The 22,603-nt window shown below is 44.9% G+C and overlaps 1 protein-coding gene across 1 annotated transcript; it reads right to left on the bottom strand.

Annotated features, from left to right (window-relative positions):
* Positions 1-1,884: 1,884 nt before the first annotated feature.
* On the bottom strand, positions 1,885-4,539 carry LOC137826794 (beta-amyrin 24-hydroxylase). The gene is made up of 2 exons (XM_068632931.2): positions 3,402-4,539; positions 1,885-2,788 (listed from the first exon to the last, which is right to left on the bottom strand). Exons 1-2 carry the CDS (start codon positions 4,302-4,304, stop codon positions 2,153-2,155), a joined length of 1,539 nt encoding a protein of 512 aa, XP_068489032.2. The 5' UTR covers positions 4,305-4,539; the 3' UTR covers positions 1,885-2,152.
* Between the last annotated feature and the right edge of the window lie 18,064 nt (positions 4,540-22,603).

Raw genomic sequence — 22,603 nt, 5'->3', positions numbered from 1 at the left:
ACCTTCCCCACATTGAATTTGCTTATAATAGAGTAGTTCACAAATCTACTAATGCTTCTCCTTTTGAAGTTGTCTATGGATTTAACCCTCTTACACCCTTGGATTTGATACCTCTTCCTAATCCACAAGAATTTGTGGATAAGGAAGGAATTATCAAAGCCGACTTTGTTAAAAAACTACATGAGAAGGTTAAACTCCAAATTCAACAACAAAATGAAAAGTATGAAAAATACAACAATCAAGGGAAGAGAGAAATACTTTTTGAGGAAGGAGGCTTAGTTTGGCTTCACCTTCGAAAAGATAGATTTCCCACTCAAAGGAAGTCCAAATTAAGTCCCCGAGGTGATGGACCCTTTCAAATCCTCAAGAAAGTCAACAACAATGCTTACAAGTTGGATTTGCCTATTGAATATGGAGTGCATGATACTTTTAATGTAGTTGACTTAACTCCATTTGTAGGTACCAATGAAGACGATTTGGATTTGAGGACAAATCCTTTGCAAGGGGGAGGGGATGATGGAAGAGGGCCAAGCACAACCTCCCATGAAAGACAAGAGCCAAGACAAGAGCATTTAGGGCCAAGTCAAGACCGTCTAGAGCCAAGCCAAGAGCGTTTAAACCAAGACCGTCTAGGACCAAGGCAAGGGCGTCTAGGACAAGGGCAAGAGCACCATAGACCAATTACTAGGTCCATGGCCAAGAGACTAAACGAAGACTTGGATCAAACTACGGATGGAAGAGAGACCAATTTGTATATGTTCCATGAAGGCCCATCAAGTGTAGCTTAGTCTTAGTTGTGGTGTAAATAGCATAGCCTTGTGAACCTTTGTTTAACTTCTGCAAATTAGGATTAAGGAGGAGTTAACCTAGATTAGCTACGGTTTCTAGAACCTCCCCACTAATCTAGGGTCGGCCATGTGCAAGTTAGAAGGCCATGTGCACCCATGTGCCATGTGCTCCATGTGCCTCCATGTGCTACTCTTTTACATTTCATTTGGCTTGCATTTGCTCATCATTTAGGTCATCATTTACGGTCCTCCTTAGCCTATAAAAGGAGGAGCCAACCTCATGTATGGCAAGATTAAATTGAGTATTGTTATGCTGCCAAACTTGAGCCATAATCTTTACTCCTTGCCTAGCATCAAGGTTTTTAGTCTTCAATCCTTACACCTTCAAAGGGGTTGGCCGAACCTCCCTAATCTCACACTCTTCATGCACCTTCAAGGCACCCACACTTCCTAGGAAGGCCTTGCTCCATCAACAACCATAAGCTTCCCCAAATCTCACCCCAAAATACACCAAAAGGAGACCTCAATGCCTTCCACAAATCTGATACCAAATTCAAGGTGATGGTGAAGACAACCAATTTATGCATCAAGGCTTTATGATCAAACAGAGGTGGAGAATACATGTCAATCGCTTTCACAAACTATTGTAAGGAAAAGGTATAAAAAAGGTTCCTGATAAATCCATATTCACCTCATCAAAATGATATTGGGAAAAGGAAAAATTGAACGATACTTGATATGGTTTGATCAATGTTGAAGAGCAAAAACATGTCGAAGAAATTTTGGGCGAAAGAAATGCAACGCATTGTGTATGAGTAAAACCGATGTCCGCATACAAGAAGCCTGAAGTGGTCATAAACCAATTGTATCACACCTTAAAGTGTTTGATGGTGTGGCCTATGCCATGTACCATACTAAATAAGAACAAAAAATAATGATAAAAATAAGAAATATGTATTTATTAGGTATGATGAGAAGACGTTGTAAGTCTAGATGTATAAGTGAATGAAGAAAGCACATGTGATTAATTACAAGAACCAAATGAAGGCAAAACAAAAAGAGTCATCGAGTGTTGGACGAATAAATACTCCAATAATTTTCCTGAGAAGTAAAAATAATTGCAAGTCATAGAGACATTGTATTATCCATTTCAAAATTACCGAACACTCCAACAAACCCCCACACAACCTGTGATGAGAGTGAACACACTAGATCAAAGCGCCACCCATCACATAACGACACCACAGGAAAAACAGAGAGAATGAAATGGAGAACAGAGAAACATTTCAACAACAATTCAAAACCCACTTGGAGCATATAAATATCATTACTAAATAAAACAGAGTTGCAGTCATCCACACAGTTCATGCAGCGAACGGAGTGAACCGCGGAACAGGCTTGCAGGTAAGCGGCTTCTTCAAAAACACCGTGACTCTTCCCTCCTCCGTCATGTCAATGTCATGACTCTTCCCATCATTCACCACCCAATCGAAGCACTGGATCAAACTGGCGAGCGTGGCTTGCATTACGAGTAACGCAAGTGAGGCTCCGGGGCAGCTTCTTCTTCCGCTTCCGAAGGGTAGAAGCTGGTAGTACTGTCCCCTCACATCGATTTTGCCTTTCCCAACTTCATCGGAGACCAAGAACCTATCTGGGTTGTACTCCAGGGCATTGTCCCAGTAGATGGGGTCTCTGCCAATGGCCCACGTGCTGATGAGAATGGTGGAGTGCGCAGGGATGTCGTAGCCGTCGACCTGGCACGTGCGCATGGCTTCTCGCGCGAATATTGGGGTGGGTGGGTGCATTCTCAGAGTTTCCTTGACCACTGCTTGCAGATAAGGGAGGTTGGGAATGTCTGACTCCTTCACCACCCTCTCCTTTCCCACCACAGAGTCTATCTCCTCTCTCGCCTTCTTCAACACATGCGGGTTCCGCACCAGCTCGGCAAGGGACCATTCCAGAACACTAGCGGGGCCATTTGTCCCCGCGATGAACATGTCCTGTGCAACCGTTCAGCTATGTCAGGTTTAGGAATCAATTCCATAGTTAAAATAAAACAGTAATAACAACCATTCTGATATTGTGTTCAGGTTTGAGTAAAGATTAATAACTAAGGATGTTTTCCCAACTATTATATCTCATTTTAACTTTTATATGTTATTTTTAGATTCTTTTAGTTCTTAAACAGATTATTTGGAGTTTTTACGAAAATGGGCCAATTTTTCCCCTTTTTTCCATTAAAATGGGATTTTTTTGAAAAGAATTATGAATATAAAAAAGTTGTAGTGAAATATGCGTTAACGATTTCTAACATGTTAAAAGTGAAGTAAAATCGAATTAAAAGTGACACGACAGCATTTAAGTCATGTTTAGAAAAATTGTCTCACATGTCACCACTTTCCTAAATCAGTTCAAATTTACTAGACTTAATTCATGTTTAGAAACGTCGATGTCACGAGCTTTCCCAAATTAGTAATTTTGGCAAAAAAGAACTCTAATTTTAGGGAAATTAGCACACTTTCCTCAATATGTTTGTAGTCATAATGGTCCTTGTTAAATTGGAAGGATGTGACAGTGACCGACGTTGGGAGAAAACGAAAAATGTGTACGTACCAGAGCAAAGGCTTTGGCACTTTGCCTTGTGAGTTTATTGTCAGTACCATCAGCTTCAATTAGGTTCAACAGAATGTCGAAGAGATCCTTCTTCCGATCACTGTCAGCAGCCGCTTTGGCCCTCGCCTTTTCGTGCTCCTTCAGCACCATCTCCAACATCGTATCCACCTTCTGGTGCGTTTCCATGTTCTTCTTCCCATACCCCTGCAGATCTAAAGGCCTCGCAAACCCTATGATGTCTCCCAAGTTGAAAGCCCCCAGCAACTCCGCTACCTCCCTCACCAACTTCCTCAACTGCGCCACAAAATCATTCGCATCATTGCTCTTCTTCCCCATGATCATCCTCGTGATAATATTATTGGTGTGCGTTATGAGTTCTTGCCTCATCACCACCTCCTTCCCCGTCTCCGAAATCTCCAACATCCGCTTCAAAAACGCTTCCACCTCGCTCTCCCGAATGCCAACAAAATGCTCCAGAGTCCTCCCGCTGAGAAGCTCCGTCATGCAGAGCTTCTTCAGGAAGCGCCAGTAGGTCCCGTACGGAATGAAGAAGTAGTCAGCGGCGCCGTAGGTTAAACTCTCGCTCGCAATCATTAAGGGGCGGTTGCAGAAGGCCTCTTCGGAGGTTTTAAGGATCTGTTTGGCTGTCTCCGGGGAGGACGCTACAACGACGTTTTTGGAGCCGATGGTGATATGGATCAAGGGACCATATCGTAGGGAGAGTTTGTACAGTGCTTGGTGAAGCACCGCACGGAGATACGGTGCATTCCCTAGTAAGGGTATTGAGATGGGAGGACCAGGAGGGAGTTTCATACCCTGGGATCTTTTGAAGATTGAACGAATAAAAACTGTGGAAATGAACCACAGGAAGAATAGAACAAGGTAACCTTTGATGTCTAGCATGGTTGTGCTCTTTAGTTTCTAGGAACAAACAAAGTTTTTAGAGGTTCACTATCTAGCAACAAACAAAGTTTCTAGGAGCATGGTTGTGCATGAACGAATTAGATAATGTTGTCACTTAAAAGAGAAGCTGCCCCAGGAGCAGAATCGGTGCCATTACTTACTGTTATTTGCGATCCTCGTGGTCATATATTATTACATATTTTGTGGTGCACGTGGTGCACGTGGTGTCTTTTATATTGTATCTATGGAAATCTATTTTTATATTTGGTTTTTAGATGATTGAGTATGGGATCTTATTAAGTAAGTTTCATTAGTATATACATTCTTGAATATTTAATGGGGATACCAAAATAAGTAAGCTTTGTTGTAGTATACGTACAAGAAAGATTCTTCAAAATCAATAGGCTTTGATTGATATTGAAATATAATGCACGGATGTAATAGTCTATAAACGGATAATTCAACTCGTATACATCTTAACAACTTCACTTAAAAGAAAGATCCAATTAACTTGCTAAAACCTACACTAATTCACAAGCAAAGAACACATCTAAAAAACAATACTAACAAACCTACCTACACAAAGTAAAAACTAATAAATATTTTTTTTATCATAAGTAAATAAGACAGATACCAATAAAAAAAACACAATAAAAAAAAGAAAAACAAACAAAAGCAAAAGCAAAATTATAATGTTACTTTTGTGAATTCATACTAAAATTTCACAACCAATAATATTATTATTTTATTTATTTTTATCAATTGAATATAATATGTTATTATTAAAAGAGGTTGTAAAATAAAAATGAAAAGAAAAACAGTGTAAAACAAATATTATTCTTTTTTATTTCATTAAAATATTATTTTTTCTTTTCAATTATAATTTAGTAAACAGTTGTGAATACATTAACACTTGTACATGTCCACCTATAGGTGAGTAACAATAAGGGTGATTATGGATTGGATTTTTCAAAATCTAATTTAGATCTAATTCAAATCCAAATAAATAGATTGGATTTAAAATCCATATCCATTTTAACTAGATCAAATTTATTTGGATTTTTCTTAAATTCATTTAAAGTGGATTAAATCCACTTTCTTAATTGGATTAAATTCACTTTGTCAAATACATTAAATCCATTTTCATATGAACACAAACTAACTTAGCTTGAACTGGGCCTAATCCGACTCAACATGGACGCAGATCGACGCGGACCAACTCGGTTCAACATAGACCCGGGCTTGGACCACTCGATACATCCTAAGCCCGGACCACTCGACATCAGCTCGGTCTCGAACGAATCGACATCGGCTCGGGCCTAGACGACCCAAAATCGACCCGAGCCCGGACGACTCAACATCGACTCGGGCCTGGACGACTCGACATCATCCCGGGCCTGGACGACTAGACATCGGCCCAGGCCTGGACGACTCGACATCGACCGGGCCCTCTTGGCTCGACATCGGCCCGAGCCCACACGACAAGGTATCAGGCCCGGGACCAGACAACTCGACATCAGCCCGGGCCCGTACGACTCAACATCGGTATGGGGTCGTACGACTTAACATCCACCCGGGCCCGTACGACTCGACATCGGCCCGGGCCCGTACGACTCGAGATCGGCTTGGGCCCGTACGACTCGAGATCGGCCTAGACCCGCACGACTCAAGATCGGTCTGGGCCCGTACGACTCGAGATCAGCCCGAGCCCAAACGACTCAAGATCAGCCCGAGCCGAAACGACTCGAGATCGGTCCGGGCCCTTACGACTCGACATCAGCCCGGGCCCGTACGACTCAACATCAGCCTGTGTCCACTTAGAATGACATCGGCCTGTGTCCACTCGGAATGACATCGGCCCAGGCTCGCTCTGCTCAACATCGACCCGAGCCCGCTCGTCTCAACATCAGTATGGGTCCGTGACAACGGCCCGAGGCCGCTCGAGATCGGCCCGGGCCCGAGCCCGCTCGACCCAACATCAGCCTGGGCCTGCTGGACTCGATGTCGACCCGGGCCCGCTTGACGCAATATCGGCCTTGGCCCGCTCAGCTCGAAATCGGCCTCGACCCGGACGACTCGACTTCAGCTTGGGCCCGGATACTCGATAACGACCCGGACCCAAATGACTCAACATCGGTTCAGGCTTGCTCTGCTCGACATCGGCTTGGATTGTCTTGGCTCAACTTGGATCAGACCAAGTCAAAACCCAACCCAAAATGCAATTTGGATAATCCAAATATGTATCCAATCCATATCTTATCCATATTCAATTAAATGGATTGAATTTAAAATCCAAAAATATGGATTTGGATTTAAGATAAATCCATTTAAATGGATTAAAACTAATATGGATTTGGATCATTATGGATTGGATTTTGTAATTTAGATTTTTTGCCCACCCTTAGTAACGGCAGATAGCTCGGGTGATCATCTGACTTTCAAATCGAGTCATTACTCTTTATTAATGATCATCATGGATAAAATGGCCTAATCAATGAGTCTTAAATAATAAACAGTTATTTATGAAATAATAAATAGCAGTTACATAATTAATCCAAAAAACTCAACTGACCACTCAAAGGATATTACACTTGATCAACCTTTAAATATTCACTCTCTCTGAGAGTATAATTTATCTATCTCCTACCCTTAATTCTTATCCTATTAAGAACTTACTATTTTAATACTTCTGCCTACTTAAACATTGAAGAGTCATTTTCATATAGACTTTTCATTTTATATTCGAGACCAATTGAAAATTCATTCCTAAATAACACTCTAGTTCCGAGAGAGTTGCAATATGTAACAACACTCATTTGTTAAACTTGTCTGGCCACTCTCATTCAAAAGTTAAGTTGTTCCGTAAAATTATGTAAATATAATTTCTTATTTAATGAGTTTTTGCTATTAATTTTGTGGTTTTCATAAAGTTTAACTAATAAAAAAAATAGTTATGAATAAAAAAAATGTTAAAAACATGTTACCGCCCTCGTTAGACTGTGCAAGAACAGTTATTTCCTTTTCTAGTGTATATATGCTCTGCTGGATGCACTTTTTTGGTAGGTATACAGGTACACTTTTGTGTTCTGCGGTAGGTATGTAGGTACAGTTTTATCCGCTGTAGGGTATTAGTTGCCTGTTTCGGCAATTTTTTGACTTTAATATCCATCTAAAACTAACTTTTTTAGGGTGTAGGGTTCTTGCTTTTTTTTTAAAATGATTTTTTGACACTCACTTTTTCTGTACTCTGATTACACGTGTTAGATTACTTATGTGATAGGGACATTTTTAAAATAAAAGACATAATTTGGTGTATTGGGGTCAAATAATCAGTATTTTTTTTAAATATGTGTGTGGATATTTCTGAAATGCTCCCGCTTTAGTTAATTTTATTTTGTTTAAAAAAAAGTCCAAAATTTTTATAATACGTACAAATTACTTCCTTCAATAATAAATGTAGGCAGGAAAGTTAATTCATGAATATTGAGTTCCTAGAATATAAAGTTTTTAATTCATCACTACTAAAGACTCTTGAATTTCAATTTAATAGTTTTCAGTTGTAAATTTTTTAAATGCAAAAGTGATGGTGAGAAACAATGTACAGAATAGATTATTTGATACTCTGTTAAATTATTTAGAATGGTGATATCTTCACTCTATACACGATAAAAAAACATTCACTTTATAAGTAATACTTTAATTACATTTAATTTATTTTTTTAATTTAAAGTATTATTATATTATTATAATGGATTGTTATTTATATAGTATTTTACTTTTGGGTGTCAACAAAATCTTACCAACTATTTAATACTTAATAACTTGTCGTTACTTGGTGTGGTAAAAGAGACTCTCGATTATAGTTTTTTTTTTTGGAATGTTATATATCGTCCTGTAGAGTATGGTACATATTCTACACAGCATTTGAGGCAATTTCTTCAACTATTTCTATACTTCCAAAATTTTAAAAAATATTTATTTTAATTGTACTGAAATATAAATTTATATTATGTATTATATGATTTGTATTATATTTTTGATTATATAAGTAGTAGTACAAAATTTGTATTATAAGATGTATAATTTGAAATATAAAATTTAAAATACAAAAATTTATGTTCTGGAGTGAATAAATGTTAATTTTCTATTATAAATTACACAATTTAGAAATATATATTTTGAATTGCATAATTTAAAATACAATTTTTGTATTTTAGGTTATACATTCTAAAATACAAATTTTATATTATGAAATAAAATAAATTACAAATTTTAACTTTCAAATTATATAATTAAGAAAGTCTCCGAGTTTTAAAGTATGGAATTAAAAAGAGTTTAATGAAAAGTATCAAAGGATAACTAGGATATTTTCTAGAGTGGGTGTAGGAAGAAAAGCGTGGAGGTGCAAGAAGAATTCGTCGACATTTGATGGTCGATATGGTCTTGGGGTTTTTAATTTTGAGTGATACTTACACCTCAGTCATTTGAGTTTTTCCGTTCACATAACAATTAATTTCAAAGAGAAGGATGCTATATGCAGAACTCTACATACACGATACCAATCTATGACGTAAAACTCGAGACATTTTTTTAACAATAAACCAACCATCAGTTCAACCAATCGACCCATCCACTACAACTTGCCCTCAAGAAACAGTTGAGGAGTCACGACTCAACCGATTATTTTATACAAACGGAACTTTGGAGATTGTCCGGAGGAACCCCTTCACGGATTACATCATGGGAGATCAAGTCCCCATTTCGTGGAAGGGATTAACCATTAATGAGTACAACGGGACAACCGATCTGAACGAGTACGTCGATGTCTACACCACCCAAATGAGTCTATATACCTCAGACAACGTGGTGCTATGCCGAGTTTTTCCCACCTCTTTAAAGGGAGGAGCCCTTAGTTGGTTCACCAGGCTCCCTCCAAATTCCATAGACTGTTTTGAAACTCGAATGTCCAAGTTTGGAAGCAGTTCGCTACAAGTCGGCTGCATCAGCTGACCTCCATCGCACTCGTGAATATTCATCCGACACTAGGAAAAAAGGGAGTCTCTCTGAGTGTTCATGGAGAGGTTTAGAAAAGTGACACTGAAAGTTCGAAACCTAATCCCAGAAGTCGCCATGCATCACAGGGCCCTTCGTTGACAACCTATGTAAGAAGCCAACCTTAAACCTGGAAGAGCTCCGCTAGCGAGCAGCGAAATTCATGTAGCTGGAGGAACTCTGCGGGTATTGGAGCCAAATCCAGGCAAATACTGGAGGAGAGAAGAGAAAGGATAAAGAGAAGGAGAAAAATAGCCGACAGCCGTTCGACAGAAACGATAAGTACAAGAAGAATTGTGGCCCTCGATTCACTATATACATCCTTTGAATGCTGATAGGGGAAAATAATGATGAGGTATTAAACGCCGATATTTTGTCGACTCCACAAAGGGTGCTGAGTCCTAGGGATGTCGATCCGTCCTGAAAGTGTCGATATCACCGCAATATCGAGCATACGGTCGAGGAATGTCAAGCTCTGAAGGACAATATCAAGGAGCTTATCCAGGTCGGTTAATTGTGTCATTTTGATTTTTGAATCCATTTGTGTTTTGTCAAGTCATATGTTTCCAAGAATTGTCATCAAATCCTAGTAGTACTTTTCTTGATTGATTTGGTTTCTTGATTTGATTTTGAGTCCAGTTTATAATCTGAATTGTTTGATCCTTTGGTGCATTTTTCTTTTAGATTTGAGTTCATATTTGTGTGCTAGATCCACACAAGTTCCTATACATCAATTCTATTGTGTTTTTGAAGTTTCTTAAAACTGGTTTTAATTCCAGAATTAGGCTTCCTTTGTTTTTTATTCTGTGTTGGTTGTTTTTGCTTATGAAATTAAAATTCGTTGGAGAAAAATTATGAAATTATGGATCTGAATAGATTGAAGTGTTAAAAAAAGTGAATCAAAATTCAAAATAGAGAAAAAAATGATAAATCAAATTCAAAAGGTGTGCATTCTGGCGCGAACAGAAACGGCGGAGTGGCAACAAATTTGAAAGTTTTATCACAATTAATTAGTGCATTTTTTTGGTGTGATTCCAGCGCCAAAATTTAGCTAAGATCTTGAACTGTTTGTGATTTATATTTCAAATTTAAATTCGAACTATACAAATCAACATAAATATTTTAAGTCACGCTTTTTGTACCTCAAAATTCCAGTAGTACTGTTCTGGTTTTATTAGTCCAATTCTAATGTCATTCTTTAGGTTCAATTTGTGTGCCACCTTTTGTTGAGTGCCTTATTTGTTTGGTTGTCATATTCATTCATTACTCTTTCAAGTTGTGTCATATAATTACTCCCTTTGTTATTGTTCAATTCCAAATTGATTTGTTTCTTTGCTTTGAAATTTGTTGACCTCTTTGATTGGTGGTAAATTTTTTTAAAAAAAACGGTGCTTGGTTAAGTTGGAGCTAACCTTTGTGGTGAGGCCATTGTTACTTAGTAGGTGCTGTTTTGAAGACTTAACTTGAATATATTTGAGAGGTTGAACAAGAGTGCAACAACAAGTGAGTTTACAAAATACACAAAGAGTGGGTGCCAATAGCAAGAGTAACAAAAAAAAAGAGTACCAACAAACAAAAGAAGAACATAAAATAGGATTTCTAAATTTTCTCTTGTAATCCAATTTCCATTGTATTTCTTTTGAGTTTTAATTGCATTAAACTTTGATTAATTAGTGGAATAATTATGCATTAGACGGTGAGTGTGTCTTCAATGGTTCTAAGTGCCTAGAAGTCTCACCTTAGGAAACATCTAGTTTATAAGTTTTCTAGTTAACATTCTTTAATTGTGTTTTTGTTAATTGCTTTGTATTTTTTCTTGCATAAAATTGTGTTTTCATTCTTAATTGGAATCTAAGTGAATTACTTAGAAAAAGATTTGTGAAAAGTCTTGAGGGATAGATTATGGCAAGGAAAGACTTGGTACTTAAGAGATCCAAGTGATCCACCTCCCTTTCCTGAGAAACTGCCTTCATTACTCCTTTTATTTTTTGGGGGTTGATCCTGCCTGTTGACCAGAACGTAGGAGCTTGCCTCGTCAAACTTGGATCAGCGTGTGCACCGCTTCAACCTCCGTCCTTCGTCACGATCCACCTCAAGAACCTGCAAAAGAACAGAGCGGCGCCGCTGCGGCCGATCGCACTCCAACGCCCAAGTCAGTGACCGAATCACCAAATACTAAGAGCAATAACACTCAAGAACTCTCAAGGAGCCGTGCAATGTTCTCTCTCACAGTATGCTCTAGAACTCGCAAGCGTAAAGAATACAATCTGAACGTGCGTACCTCAAAAGTTCGTTGAGAAACCCTTATATACCTGGACACTTTCTCTCTCCTGGCAGTTACAGACCTGGACACGTGGCTCGCATCCAGCTGTACACGTGCCATCATCTGGAGCCTCCTTGACTTGGGCGCTGCTTCTATCTCTCATTTGGCTAAGTTACTTATGCATGGTACTGCCCAGTGCATAGCTGTCCTGGAGTGCGATCTCTACTGGAATTGGCGAGTTAGGGTGCCTCCGTACACCTTCCCTGTGGTCTCGCCGGCCGCCTTCACAATCTGCATCACCTTCATCTTCGGCGATGTGCTTACTCCGGCGATCTCGAATTACTTGGTCACCTGAGTTTGCATCTGGCGACTTCATCTTTAACCTGGTGACCGCCGGTTCTGGTATGCTGGAGATCGGAGCACGCCAACTTAATAACTGGCGACTACTCGAACCCCCCGACCTCCTTCCCTTCTGCCAACCTGGCGTCCTCTCAACACGCCTATATAATAGCTTGATGCCACGTCATCACTTCCGACTACCAGGGCGGTACACAAGCCCCCCAGTCTTAAGCGAAGACTTGTCCAGCGAAAAGACTAAAGGAGTCGCGTCAATACCGATCTACGTGGCACTGGCGCAGAATTCCAAGCGGTGGTACTTTCTGCTTTTCTGACGCTCCACCAAACCCCTCACCCATCTCTCGACACGTGGCTTCATCGACGGTTACCTTTAGTTAACGTTTGCGCTTCCTAAACCCATTTCGAAAAACCCTTAAACCCATTTCTCTTCACTGCTCCATCACTTTCTTCGTATCTCCAGACGCTCCAACTCTCTTCTGCAAAAAAGCTCTCAGCGTTCTTCAACATTCTGAATCATCAACATCTTTCATCGCCTTCCCGATCATAAAAAGGTACTTCCTTTCCTTCTCCTGCTGGTTTTTCCTGCATTTTAACCGATTCGCATCATCCTTTAACTGTCTGGTGCATACGTTGTGGGTTGTTTTTTCCATTTTTCCTTCTTCGTAACTTAGGGCTCCGTCAACGTCACAACGAACCTACGTTTGTTCGTTTTTCACCCCTCCTTCATGATCGAGTCAGCCTCTGTGAACCCTGATTATTTTTCCTTTTCTTCTTCCTTTGCAGCTTTAACAATGACTCGCTCCAAGATCACCCCAAATCCTCTTCCTTCATCACGAAACCCATCCTCACAAGCACACGACCCACCGCGAGCCCGCGGCGCTTCATCTTCTCAGGCTGAGAGGCCTGCACCTTCCCGCCCCAACCCGGCCCAGGCTACTCCACCTGTCACCGGAGGAGCCTCCGTCTCCCCACCAGACTTCAAAAAATTGTACCCCTGGGCCAACTCGACCCTGTTGAGGGAAACGTCTTCTGTGAACATTGCTGGGGCAGTTCTGCGGTTGACTAAGGGGGATGAGCCTCACCAAACATTCCACAAGGAGCACGACGAGAAGATGACGGTGCTGCCTTGCCCCCCCGACCTGCCAGTTTGCGCCGACGACAAGGCGAACAATGATGGGCCCTTCTGCTTTGTTTACACAACTCTATTCAAGAAGGTGAAACTCAGGTTTCCCTTCACCCGCTTTGAGAGGGAGCTTCTCACCGAGCTCAACATCGCCGCCGCCCAGCTCCATCCCAACAGCTGGGCGTTTGTGCGGGCGTTCCAAGTCATGTGCGACCATCTGGGGTTGCCAGCATCGGTGGATGTCTTCCTGTTTCTTTTTGAAGCCAAGCACCCAGGAGATCGCCTGTGGGTAAGCTTGAATGGGATTGCTGGGAGGTCGATCCTCTCCATCTTCCAGCAATCCTATAAAGACTGGAAGGGAAAGTTCGTCCAGGTGCGCCCGAACGACAGGGACGCTTCCTTGCTCGACGGTTTCCCCTTGTACTGGGTAAACAAGGGGAACAAAGAGTCCAAAAGCAGCTTCAGGAGACCCAGAAGTCCTGATAGCATGGGTGCTTTGGACAGAGATCTCTGCTTCTTTTGGAAGAGTGTGGCGGACGCCAACATCACCTTCCTCACTACCACCCTGATCTGCTTCGAGTTCTTCGAGGACCAACTCGAAATTCGAATAGGTTAGAACATTTAAGTTCTTATTCTAATACTGCTTCTGTTAACTGTTTCTGGCCGTCTTGTGCGTTGTGCGCAAGACTTTGGTTTTATTTTTCTGCACTATTTGTCTGCTTTGTTGCATACTGCCTTATGCCTTGATTTTCTTTCTGAGCTAACCCACGCATTTTCGCTCTATGCAGATAACATGTTGGGCCGGGGCAAGCTCGCTGAATTGAGGGCGCTCGCCCGAACCCATGGGTTGGCAACGGGCTCCCAAACAATGCCAAACTCCGTGGTGGAGATCGCCGTTGCCTAAGGCAGATCGCCACCCAGGGGCCCAGCTCCTCCCGATGTCCAACTCGGCAACCAACGGAAGAAGCTTGTCCTCAGGAAACCCAAGAGGAAAGCCCCCCAGGTAGTCCAAGAAGAAGAAGAAGAAGATGATGAGGCGACAGAAGATGGCCTCATCATCAAGAGGAGAAGGGTGGCACCTTCTTCACCACCAGCCCCGCCTCCACTTCCTACATCAACACCGCCATCCACACCAGCTCCACCTCCCACATTGCCTTCTCCACCAGCTCCTGCCTCACCAGTCCAAGCCATTCCATTGGCAACTGCGCCACCCGCGGTTGAGGCCCCCGAGCCAAACTTCATGGAGGACCCCCCAAGCGCCTCCACGCCTTTTGTATCAGCTGGAGGGGGTCCCCCTTCAAATGCCTCAACCGCCAACGTCGCACCAATCAGGGATGAGGTTGCCCACAACTCTCCAATTCTGATTACTGAATCCCCGACGTCGCCACCACGCCAAGAAGCACCTGCTGAGCAACCAACTAAAGAGGGTGGCGGCGAAAACCAACAGCAAACCCATCCGGTGCCTCCAACAGCAAGCCTCCCTCTCGAGGTCCAGAGGATGTGGGAGCCCTTCTCAGCGAAGATGAAGATGATGGCGGAGGACTTCCCCCTCATTATATCTAAAGCTGTGGAGAAATCCACCAGGAAGCTCCAAGACGACCTCTACGCCCTTCGAACTGAAAACAGCACTATAAGGATCGAGGCGGAGAAGTTGTCGTGCAATCTGACACTCGCGGAGATTGAACACTCCCGAGTAGAAGACGCAATGAGCACCGAGCTCCGGGTAGCGCGCAAGGAAGCTACCGATCTCCGCCATAAGGTACAACTCTTGGCTCAAGAGAAAATCGAGTTGGAGAGCAAGATTGTGCCTTATCGCGTCAAGGTGGCTGACCTGGAGGCCCTCATAAAAACTGACGCCGCCAAGGTGAAGAAACTGGAGCAAAGGTCAGCCGACCGGTAGATCTTCCTTGGAAAGGTGGAGAAAGCGAGGGATGACGCCATGGCTGAGCTTGCCGAAGCCAAGAAGGAAAAAAGGGAGATTGCTGCTGAACTGGGCCAGGTGCAAGCAGAATCCAAGAAGGTTGCTGAAGACCTTCTCCAGGCTCAAGAAACCAACGAAAAACTCAAGAAGCAAGTTGAAGAGCTGGAGCAGCAGAACAAGGGGCTGAAAGAACAAACTGAAGAACTCAAGAAGCAGATTGAAGAACTTAATCTGAGTTCTGCCCAAATTCTGGCTGCTGGATTCGAGGCTGCACGGGAACAGTTCGCCTGCTTGTTCCCCGATCTGGACCTTAGCATGGTGTCCCTTAACAACGAGGTGGTGGATGGGAAGGTGGTTCCCGCTGAAGACTGATCAATTCCCTCCATCCACTACCTTTATGTTTTCTCTTTGTATATAACTTGTAATAAACTTTATATCTTCCTGTACATGTGTTCTGAATTTGATACTCACTTAATGATAAAGTACTTTGCATTTCTCTGGTAACTTCTTTGGCTGCTTTAACTCTTCTTGTACAATTTTTTTTCAAGAAATAACTTGGTAATTTCGTAAACGCAATCGTGTACTTAACTGCTTCGAACCACTTCGATTTCGAGTAACAATCAATCTAACAACTTGTAATCTCAAGGCAATGAACCTTAACGTAAAACAGCTTCTCACATAACAAATTTTAACTTAACCAACGGCTTAAGACACAGCTCACCCGATCTGCTATATCCAAACGGGTCTTTAACTTTCTCGCCACTGTTTGAACTTTTTCTGGTCGCCAAAGACTCTTGGCGATATCGGCTTCTTTCTGGCTTCATATCTTGGCCATCGTTCTTTATCTGGGGGTAGAGGCGCCTTTCGGATCCTTCTCTACCTTCCTGAGCTTCAGAACAAAAGACCGGGTGGCTAGGCGCTCTCTTCGAACCTACCTTAGCCACCTTCCAAACTTCTTCCACCCTTTACACCACACCTGAACTCGTTCGAGACGAGAAGGATTTTATCTTGCCTGAACTCGCTCATAGGCGAGAAGGTCTTTAACTCGCCTGAACTCGCTCATAGGCGAGAAGGTCTTTAAATCGTGCCTCTACATTGCCCCAGGGGTTACATCTCCTCCCCCCCAGAAACACTGAGGACTTTTCACTGGTGCCTCTACATTGCCCCAGGGGTTACATCTTCTCGCCCCCAGAAACACTGAGGACTTTTCACTGGTGCCTCTACATTGCCCCAGGGGTTACATCTTCTCGCCCCCAGAAACACTGAGGACTTTTCACTGGTGCCTCTACATTGCCCCAGGGGTTACATCTTCTCGCCCCCAGAAACACTGAGGACTTTTCACTCTTCCTCGCCTGCACTCGCTCGACGGCGAGGAGGTCTTTATCTCGCCTCAGGACGCGCGAGGGCGTTGAGGTCTTTTAACTAGTGCCTCCGATCGCCGAAAGACGATGAGGACTTTAACTTTAACTTGTGCCTCCGATCGCCGAAAGACGATGGGGACTTAAAACTTTTTAGAAAGCATGCAATATATCTTTACTTGCCTTAAATCACGTATAAGTGACAAGGTCTTTCTTCAAAACTTTCTGAAAACAACAAGCACGCAATCTAAAACACCTTTGAACTTCGAAAACTCTTCTTTTATTGGGTGGCCTCATTAAAAACCCTCCTTAGGGAAAAAAGAGTGTCCCCTTCAAACCGTTTTAACAGAGACATTGTAATATAACTTTTGTGTTTGTCTTTACTTACAAAGCTTCTTAACTGTAATACAACTTCAGGTGCGTGGCGTTCCAAGTGCGAGGAATCGCACCTCCTTCCAATGTCTCTAAGCGGTAGGCACCGTTCCCGAGCGCCTCGGTTATTCTGAACGGCCCCGTCCACTTGGGCGACAACTTATTCTCCATCTCGTACTGGTGGGCTTTCCTCCTCACCAGATCGCCTTCTCTAAACTGTCTCGGCATCACCTTCGAGTTATATCTTTGTTCAATCCTTCTCTTCACCGCCTCAGCTTTCAATCTCGCCTCTTCCCTGACCTCATCCAGTAGATCCAGGTTCAGCCTTCTCTCTTCATTCGAGTCTTCCTCTACGAAGTTTTGGAATCTCGGCGAGCTCTCCTGGATCTCTACTGGAATCATTGCGTCACACCCATAGACCAAGCTGAACGGGGTCTCATGGGTTCCTGACTGCTCGGTGGTGTGGTACGCCCAGACTATACGGGGTACCTCTTCAGCCCAGCTTCCTTTGGCTTTCTCTAGCCTTCTCTTCAACCCTCTCAGCAACACCCGATTGGCTGACTCTACTTGGCCATTCGTCTGAGGGTGCTCGACGGACGCAAACACTTGTTGAATTCCTACCCCTTCGCACAGCTTCTTCAACAGGTGACTTGCAAACTGAGTCCCATTGTCCGACACCAGGCGCTTGGGCACACCAAACCGGCACACAATGTTCTTCCACACGAAACCTTCGATCTTGTGTGCGGTAATCTGGGCCACTGGTTCTGCTTCGATCCACTTGGTGAAATACTCAATCGCCACCACCAAGTACTTCATCTGCCTGATCGCCAGCGGGAATGGTCCCAGGATGTCGATTCCCCAAGTATGAAACGGCCAAGGGCTGTAAATCGACCTCAACTCCTCGGGAGGCGCCTTGTGCCAATCAGCGTGTTGTTGGCATTGTTTGCAACACTGCGCATACTTCTTGCAGTCTTCTCTCATCGTTGGCCAGTAGTAACCCGCACGGAGGGCCCTTGCGGCCAGAGCTCGACCCCCGACGTGGCTTCCGCATATACCTTCATGGAGCTCTGCCATAATCCTCGTGCATTTCTCACCATACACACATTCCAGGAGTGGGTGAGTGAACCCAAACCTGTACAACTCGCCATCGATCATTGTGTACTTGCTAGAATTTTTCTTTACCTTCCTAGCCTCTATCGGATCCAGCGGGAGAAGGCCATCTGCCAGGCACCGCTTGTACTGCGTTATCCAGGTGTCTGGCTCATGGGTGGCGCAGACCTGCGTCATGTTCACCTTCTCTCCTCGACATGCTCTAATTCTCGGCTATCTCAAAGTTTCTTGCGTCAGGGACTTATGGCTTCTCGCTGCTTTCTCTGTCGACTTGCTTATCTGAAGAACCAGGTGATCTGCTACAAATGCTCTCGGCGTCTTCAGAGTTTCTTGAATCACCGTCCTCTGCCTACCCCCCTTGCCTGAACTGGCGAGCTTAGCTAGCAAGTCAGCTCGGGCATTCTGCTCTCTGGGCACATGTACTACTTCAAAGGAGGCAAAGGAACTCTTCAATTCCTGCACATACTCCAGGTAAGCCGCCATTTGTGGATCTTTAGCCTGGAACTCGCCTGTTACTTGTCCTGTGACTAGTAGCGAGTCACTCTTAGCCATCAACACCCTGGCTCCCATCTCTTTGGCCAGCAAAATCCCGGCGATCAGCGCCTCATATTCTGCTTGATTGTTACTGGCTTTGAAGGCAAACCTCAAAGATTGTTCGATTAGCACGCCGTTGGGTCCTTCCAAAATGACTCCAGCACCGCTACCCTGCTGGTTCGACGATCCATCCACCGAGAGTACCCAACGGAAGTCGTCCCCTTCGACTCGTGTCGCCTCGGATGAGAGCTCGACCACGAAATTTGCAAAGATTTGCCCCTTGATCGGGCCTCGGGGCTCATATTTAATATCAAACTCTGACAATTCTACCGCCCACTTCACCATCCTTCCCGCAACGTCAGGCTTCTTCAAGACCTTCTGGATGGGCAGGTTAGTCATCACCAGTATGGTGAAGCTATGGAAATAGTGGTGCAACCTCCTCGCCAAAAATACCACAGCCAACGCAGCCTTTTCCAGGGCCTGATATCTCGTTTCGGGGCCCTGCAGCACCTTACTAACAAAATAAATAGGCTTCTGAGCCTGATCTTGATCCTGGGCGAGCACCGCACTCACCGCCCTTTCAGTTACAGCAAAATACAACCTGAGAGGGGTTCCCACCAGCGGTTTACACAAAACCGGCGGGCTCGCCAGATACTCCTTTAGCTTGACGAAGACTTCCTCGCACTCCTTCGTCCAAGCAAACTTGTTATTGCGCCTTAAGCACTGGAAATAGGGATGTCCCTTCTCTCCGCTAGCTGACACGAAGCGAGACAGGGCTGCCATCCGACCTGTTAACTGTTGAACTTCCTTCACCGTAGCTGGGCTTCTCATCGCCAAGATGGCGGCACACTTATCCGGGTTGGCCTCTATGCCTCTTTCAGTCAAGAGGAAACCCAAAAACTTTCCAGCCTCCACGCCAAAGATGCATTTCTCTGGATTCAGCTTCAACTTGAACTTGGCGATCGTCGTGAACAATTCCTCCAAGTCTGCCACGTGCTTGCTTTTTTCCGGCGAGGTCACGACCATGTCATCGACGTACGCTTGCACGTTCCTTCCCAGCATCGGTGCAAGTACTCGATCCATCAACCTCTGGTACGTGGCCCCCGCGTTCTTCAGCCCAAACGGCATCACCTTGTAGCAGTAGCACGATCTCTCCGTCATGAAGGCAGTCTTCTCTTCATCCATGGGATGCATCTTGATCTGATTATACCCCGAGAAGGCATCCAGGAAGCTCAACAACTTACACCCTGCAGCACTATCCACCAGGGCGTCTATGCTTGGTAAAGGATATGAATCCTTCGGGCAAGCCTTGTTCAGATCAGTGAAATCGATGCACATGCGCCATTTCCCATTACTCTTCTTTACCAGCACGACATTCGCTAGCCATTCAGGGTACTGAACCTCCCTGATGTGGCCTGCAGCGAGGAGTTTCTGTGTTTCGTCCCTAATCGCCTGCCTCCTCTCCTCGTTGAACTTTCTTCTTCTTTGTCGCACTGGCCTCACCAAGTTGTCCATCGCCAGATGATGGCACAAGAAATCGGGATCGATCCCGGGCATGTCCGAAGCGGACCATACAAACGCATTCAGATGCCGCTCTATCACCTTGGCGATCTGGTCCTGGAGCTCAACCTCCAGGGATCTTCCCAGCTTGAAGATCTTTCCCCCGATCTCTCTCTCGAGCCACTGCTCGACGGGTTTTGGCCTGGTTTCTCTGGCGATCACCGCCCTGGCGATTCCCAGCTCTCTCGCTTCCTCAGGGCGATTCCTTGCCTCTTCTTCCTCCAGACCAGCGTTCCCCTCCCCCAGCTCAGCATCCACCATCTCCACGTCCCTTCCGGCGGTCTCTTCTGTTACCGTCGATCTGGGCTTCACACCAGGAGGCGGGGTGGTCGTTACGTAACTCACCGATCTCTTGTTTTTCAGGCTATTCTCATAGCACTTCTTCGCTTCTTTCTGCTCGGATTTGATGGTGATAACCACCCCCTCCATAGACGGCAACTTCACCTTCATGTGCCGAGTCGACGGTATGGCACCTATCCTGTTGAGCGTGGGTCTTCCCAACAGGATGTTGTATGCTGAAGGAGCGTTTACAACAAGGTATTTGATTTTCTCCGTTCTCGAACCCGCCACATCTGTAAACGTTGTCCTCAATTCTATGTACCCCCTGACCTCCACCTGGTCACCAGCGAAACCATACAAACACCCTCCATAGGGCCTCAGCTGGTCAAGGGGCAGTTCCAACTGCGTGAAAGTCGGCCAAAACATCACGTCTGCCGAGCTTCCTTGGTCCAACAGCACCCTGTGGACCTTTCTTCCTGCTGTTATCAACGAAATTACTATGGGATCGTTGTCATGAGGCACAACATCTCGGAGATCTTGCTTGGTGAATGTAATATCCACTTCCGGCGAGTGGTCTTCAAACATATGCACCGTCATCATAGACCTCGCGTACCTCTTCCTCTGTGATGCGGTGCATCCACCTCCTGAGAAACCCCCTGCAATGGTGTGGATTTCCCCGTGCGTAGGCATCTCATGCTGCTGGGCTTCTCCACTTGCTGGTTGGGAGCTTGACGCGCCCCCCGTCCTTCTATCCAACAAGTAGTCATTTAGGAACCCGCTCTTAACTAGATCATCGAGCTGGTATCCTAAAGACAAACAAGAGTCCAAAGTGTGGCCAATGCCTTGGTGAAACTCACACCAGGCATCTGGCTTTGGTCCCAGCACCTTGTCGCCCACCTTCTCGGGCGCTCTCAACCTAGCAGATATATTGGGAATGGCGATCAGGTCCGCCAATCCCATAACAAACTTGTGCTTAGGCGGGCGATTGTATTCCCGGCGTTCTGGCTGCTGGCGTCCTTGGCCCCTGCCCTTGTTCTTCCTTGGATCATAAGGATGGCGAGTCCTCTGATCCCTCCTGGCCGCCGCTGTCTCCAGCACCCTCTGCGGCTGGATCCTGGTCTGGGCGCGTGGCCTAGCGGGAGCCACGCTTCCTCTCTTCTCGGCGACTTCGCTCTCGTCGGCGATGTGAGCCACCGCAAGTCGCCTAACCTCAGCAAACGTGGCGGGGTGGGCCCTGATCAATGCCTCGCAGAATGGTCCCGGCAGCACGCCCTTCTTAAATGCATAGACCAGCATTTCCTCATCCTTGGCCGGCGATCTGACCATCTGCGCCCCAAAGCGATTCAAGTAGTCCCTGAGGGACTCTCCCTGGTACTGCCTTATATCAAACAAATCATAAGACACCCTGGGTGGTGCCTTATTCACGATGTACTGCTCGACAAAAATCTTCGAGAACTGTTGAAAATTGGTTATGTGGCCGTTAGGCAGGCTCACAAACCATTCCAGCGTCGTTCCCTGGAGTGTGCTCACGAACATCTTGCAGTAGACGGCGTCTGATCCTCCTGACAGCATCATCTGCATATGGAACGTGGTGAGATGAGCCTTTGGATCCTCCACGCCGGTAAAAACAGCCTTAACGGGTACCACACTTGTAGGAATAGGCGTGTCAGTAATCGCCTGAACGAAAGGCATAGGGAACACACGAGGCGGCGTCGACGGCGCGACCCCTTCAGCTACAGGACGCCCTTGCTGCTCCTGAAGAGCTTGACGCAGCTCCTCAGTCACCTTGCTAAGCTCATCATTCCTGGCCCGAGAGGCGGCCAGGTCCTCATGCATCCTCGCCTGTTCTATGCGCGAGGCTTCCATAGTTGCCTGCAACGAGCGCATGATCTCTACCATCTGCGCCATGGTCATGGCGGCGGCGCCTTCAGCAGCGACGGGCGCAACTGGACTTGAACGATTGCTTCTCATTTTTCTCATGAAACTTGACGAATCACAGAATGCAAGGAACAACACTTCCTTCAGCTACGATTGATTAAGCGATCAATCGGTCAGAACCTCGCAAAACTTCGCAAGAAACTCAAGAACACAGAAAACCTCCACAGAAACCTGTAACTCCACCAGAAACTATCGCTTCCTCCACGAAAAACCAAACGGATCAAAGAACTCAAATCTCACCGAACAAAACTCGCGCAATCAGCAGAAAACTTCACTTCACCGAACAAAAATCCAAACGAACGGTGGAAAACGTGGAATCACCGAACGAATCTCCAACGAACAGCGAACAACGTTGCACCAGCACACAACCACACAGAAAATTACGAAAACCTCCAAGAACTCACGCTGCGGATGGGAACAAGTTTTACACGG

The sequence above is a fragment of the Phaseolus vulgaris genome, chromosome 8 (assembly GCF_051622355.1).
Source record: "Phaseolus vulgaris cultivar YP4 chromosome 8, ASM5162235v1, whole genome shotgun sequence".
Classification (NCBI taxonomy): Eukaryota; Viridiplantae; Streptophyta; class Magnoliopsida; order Fabales; family Fabaceae; genus Phaseolus; species Phaseolus vulgaris.
This window is presented reverse-complemented; position numbering and strand designations above follow the sequence as displayed.

Bases quoted from the DNA above. Each gene is read 5' to 3' on its own strand.
- LOC137826794 (XM_068632931.2), bottom strand. From the start codon at position 4,304: ATGCTAGACATCAAAGGTTACCTTGTTCTATTCTTCCTGTGGTTCATT. The intron at 2,789-3,401 runs GTACGTACACAT...ACGGTTGCACAG, and splicing joins GTGCCAAAGCCTTTGCTCTG to GACATGTTCATCGCGGGGAC.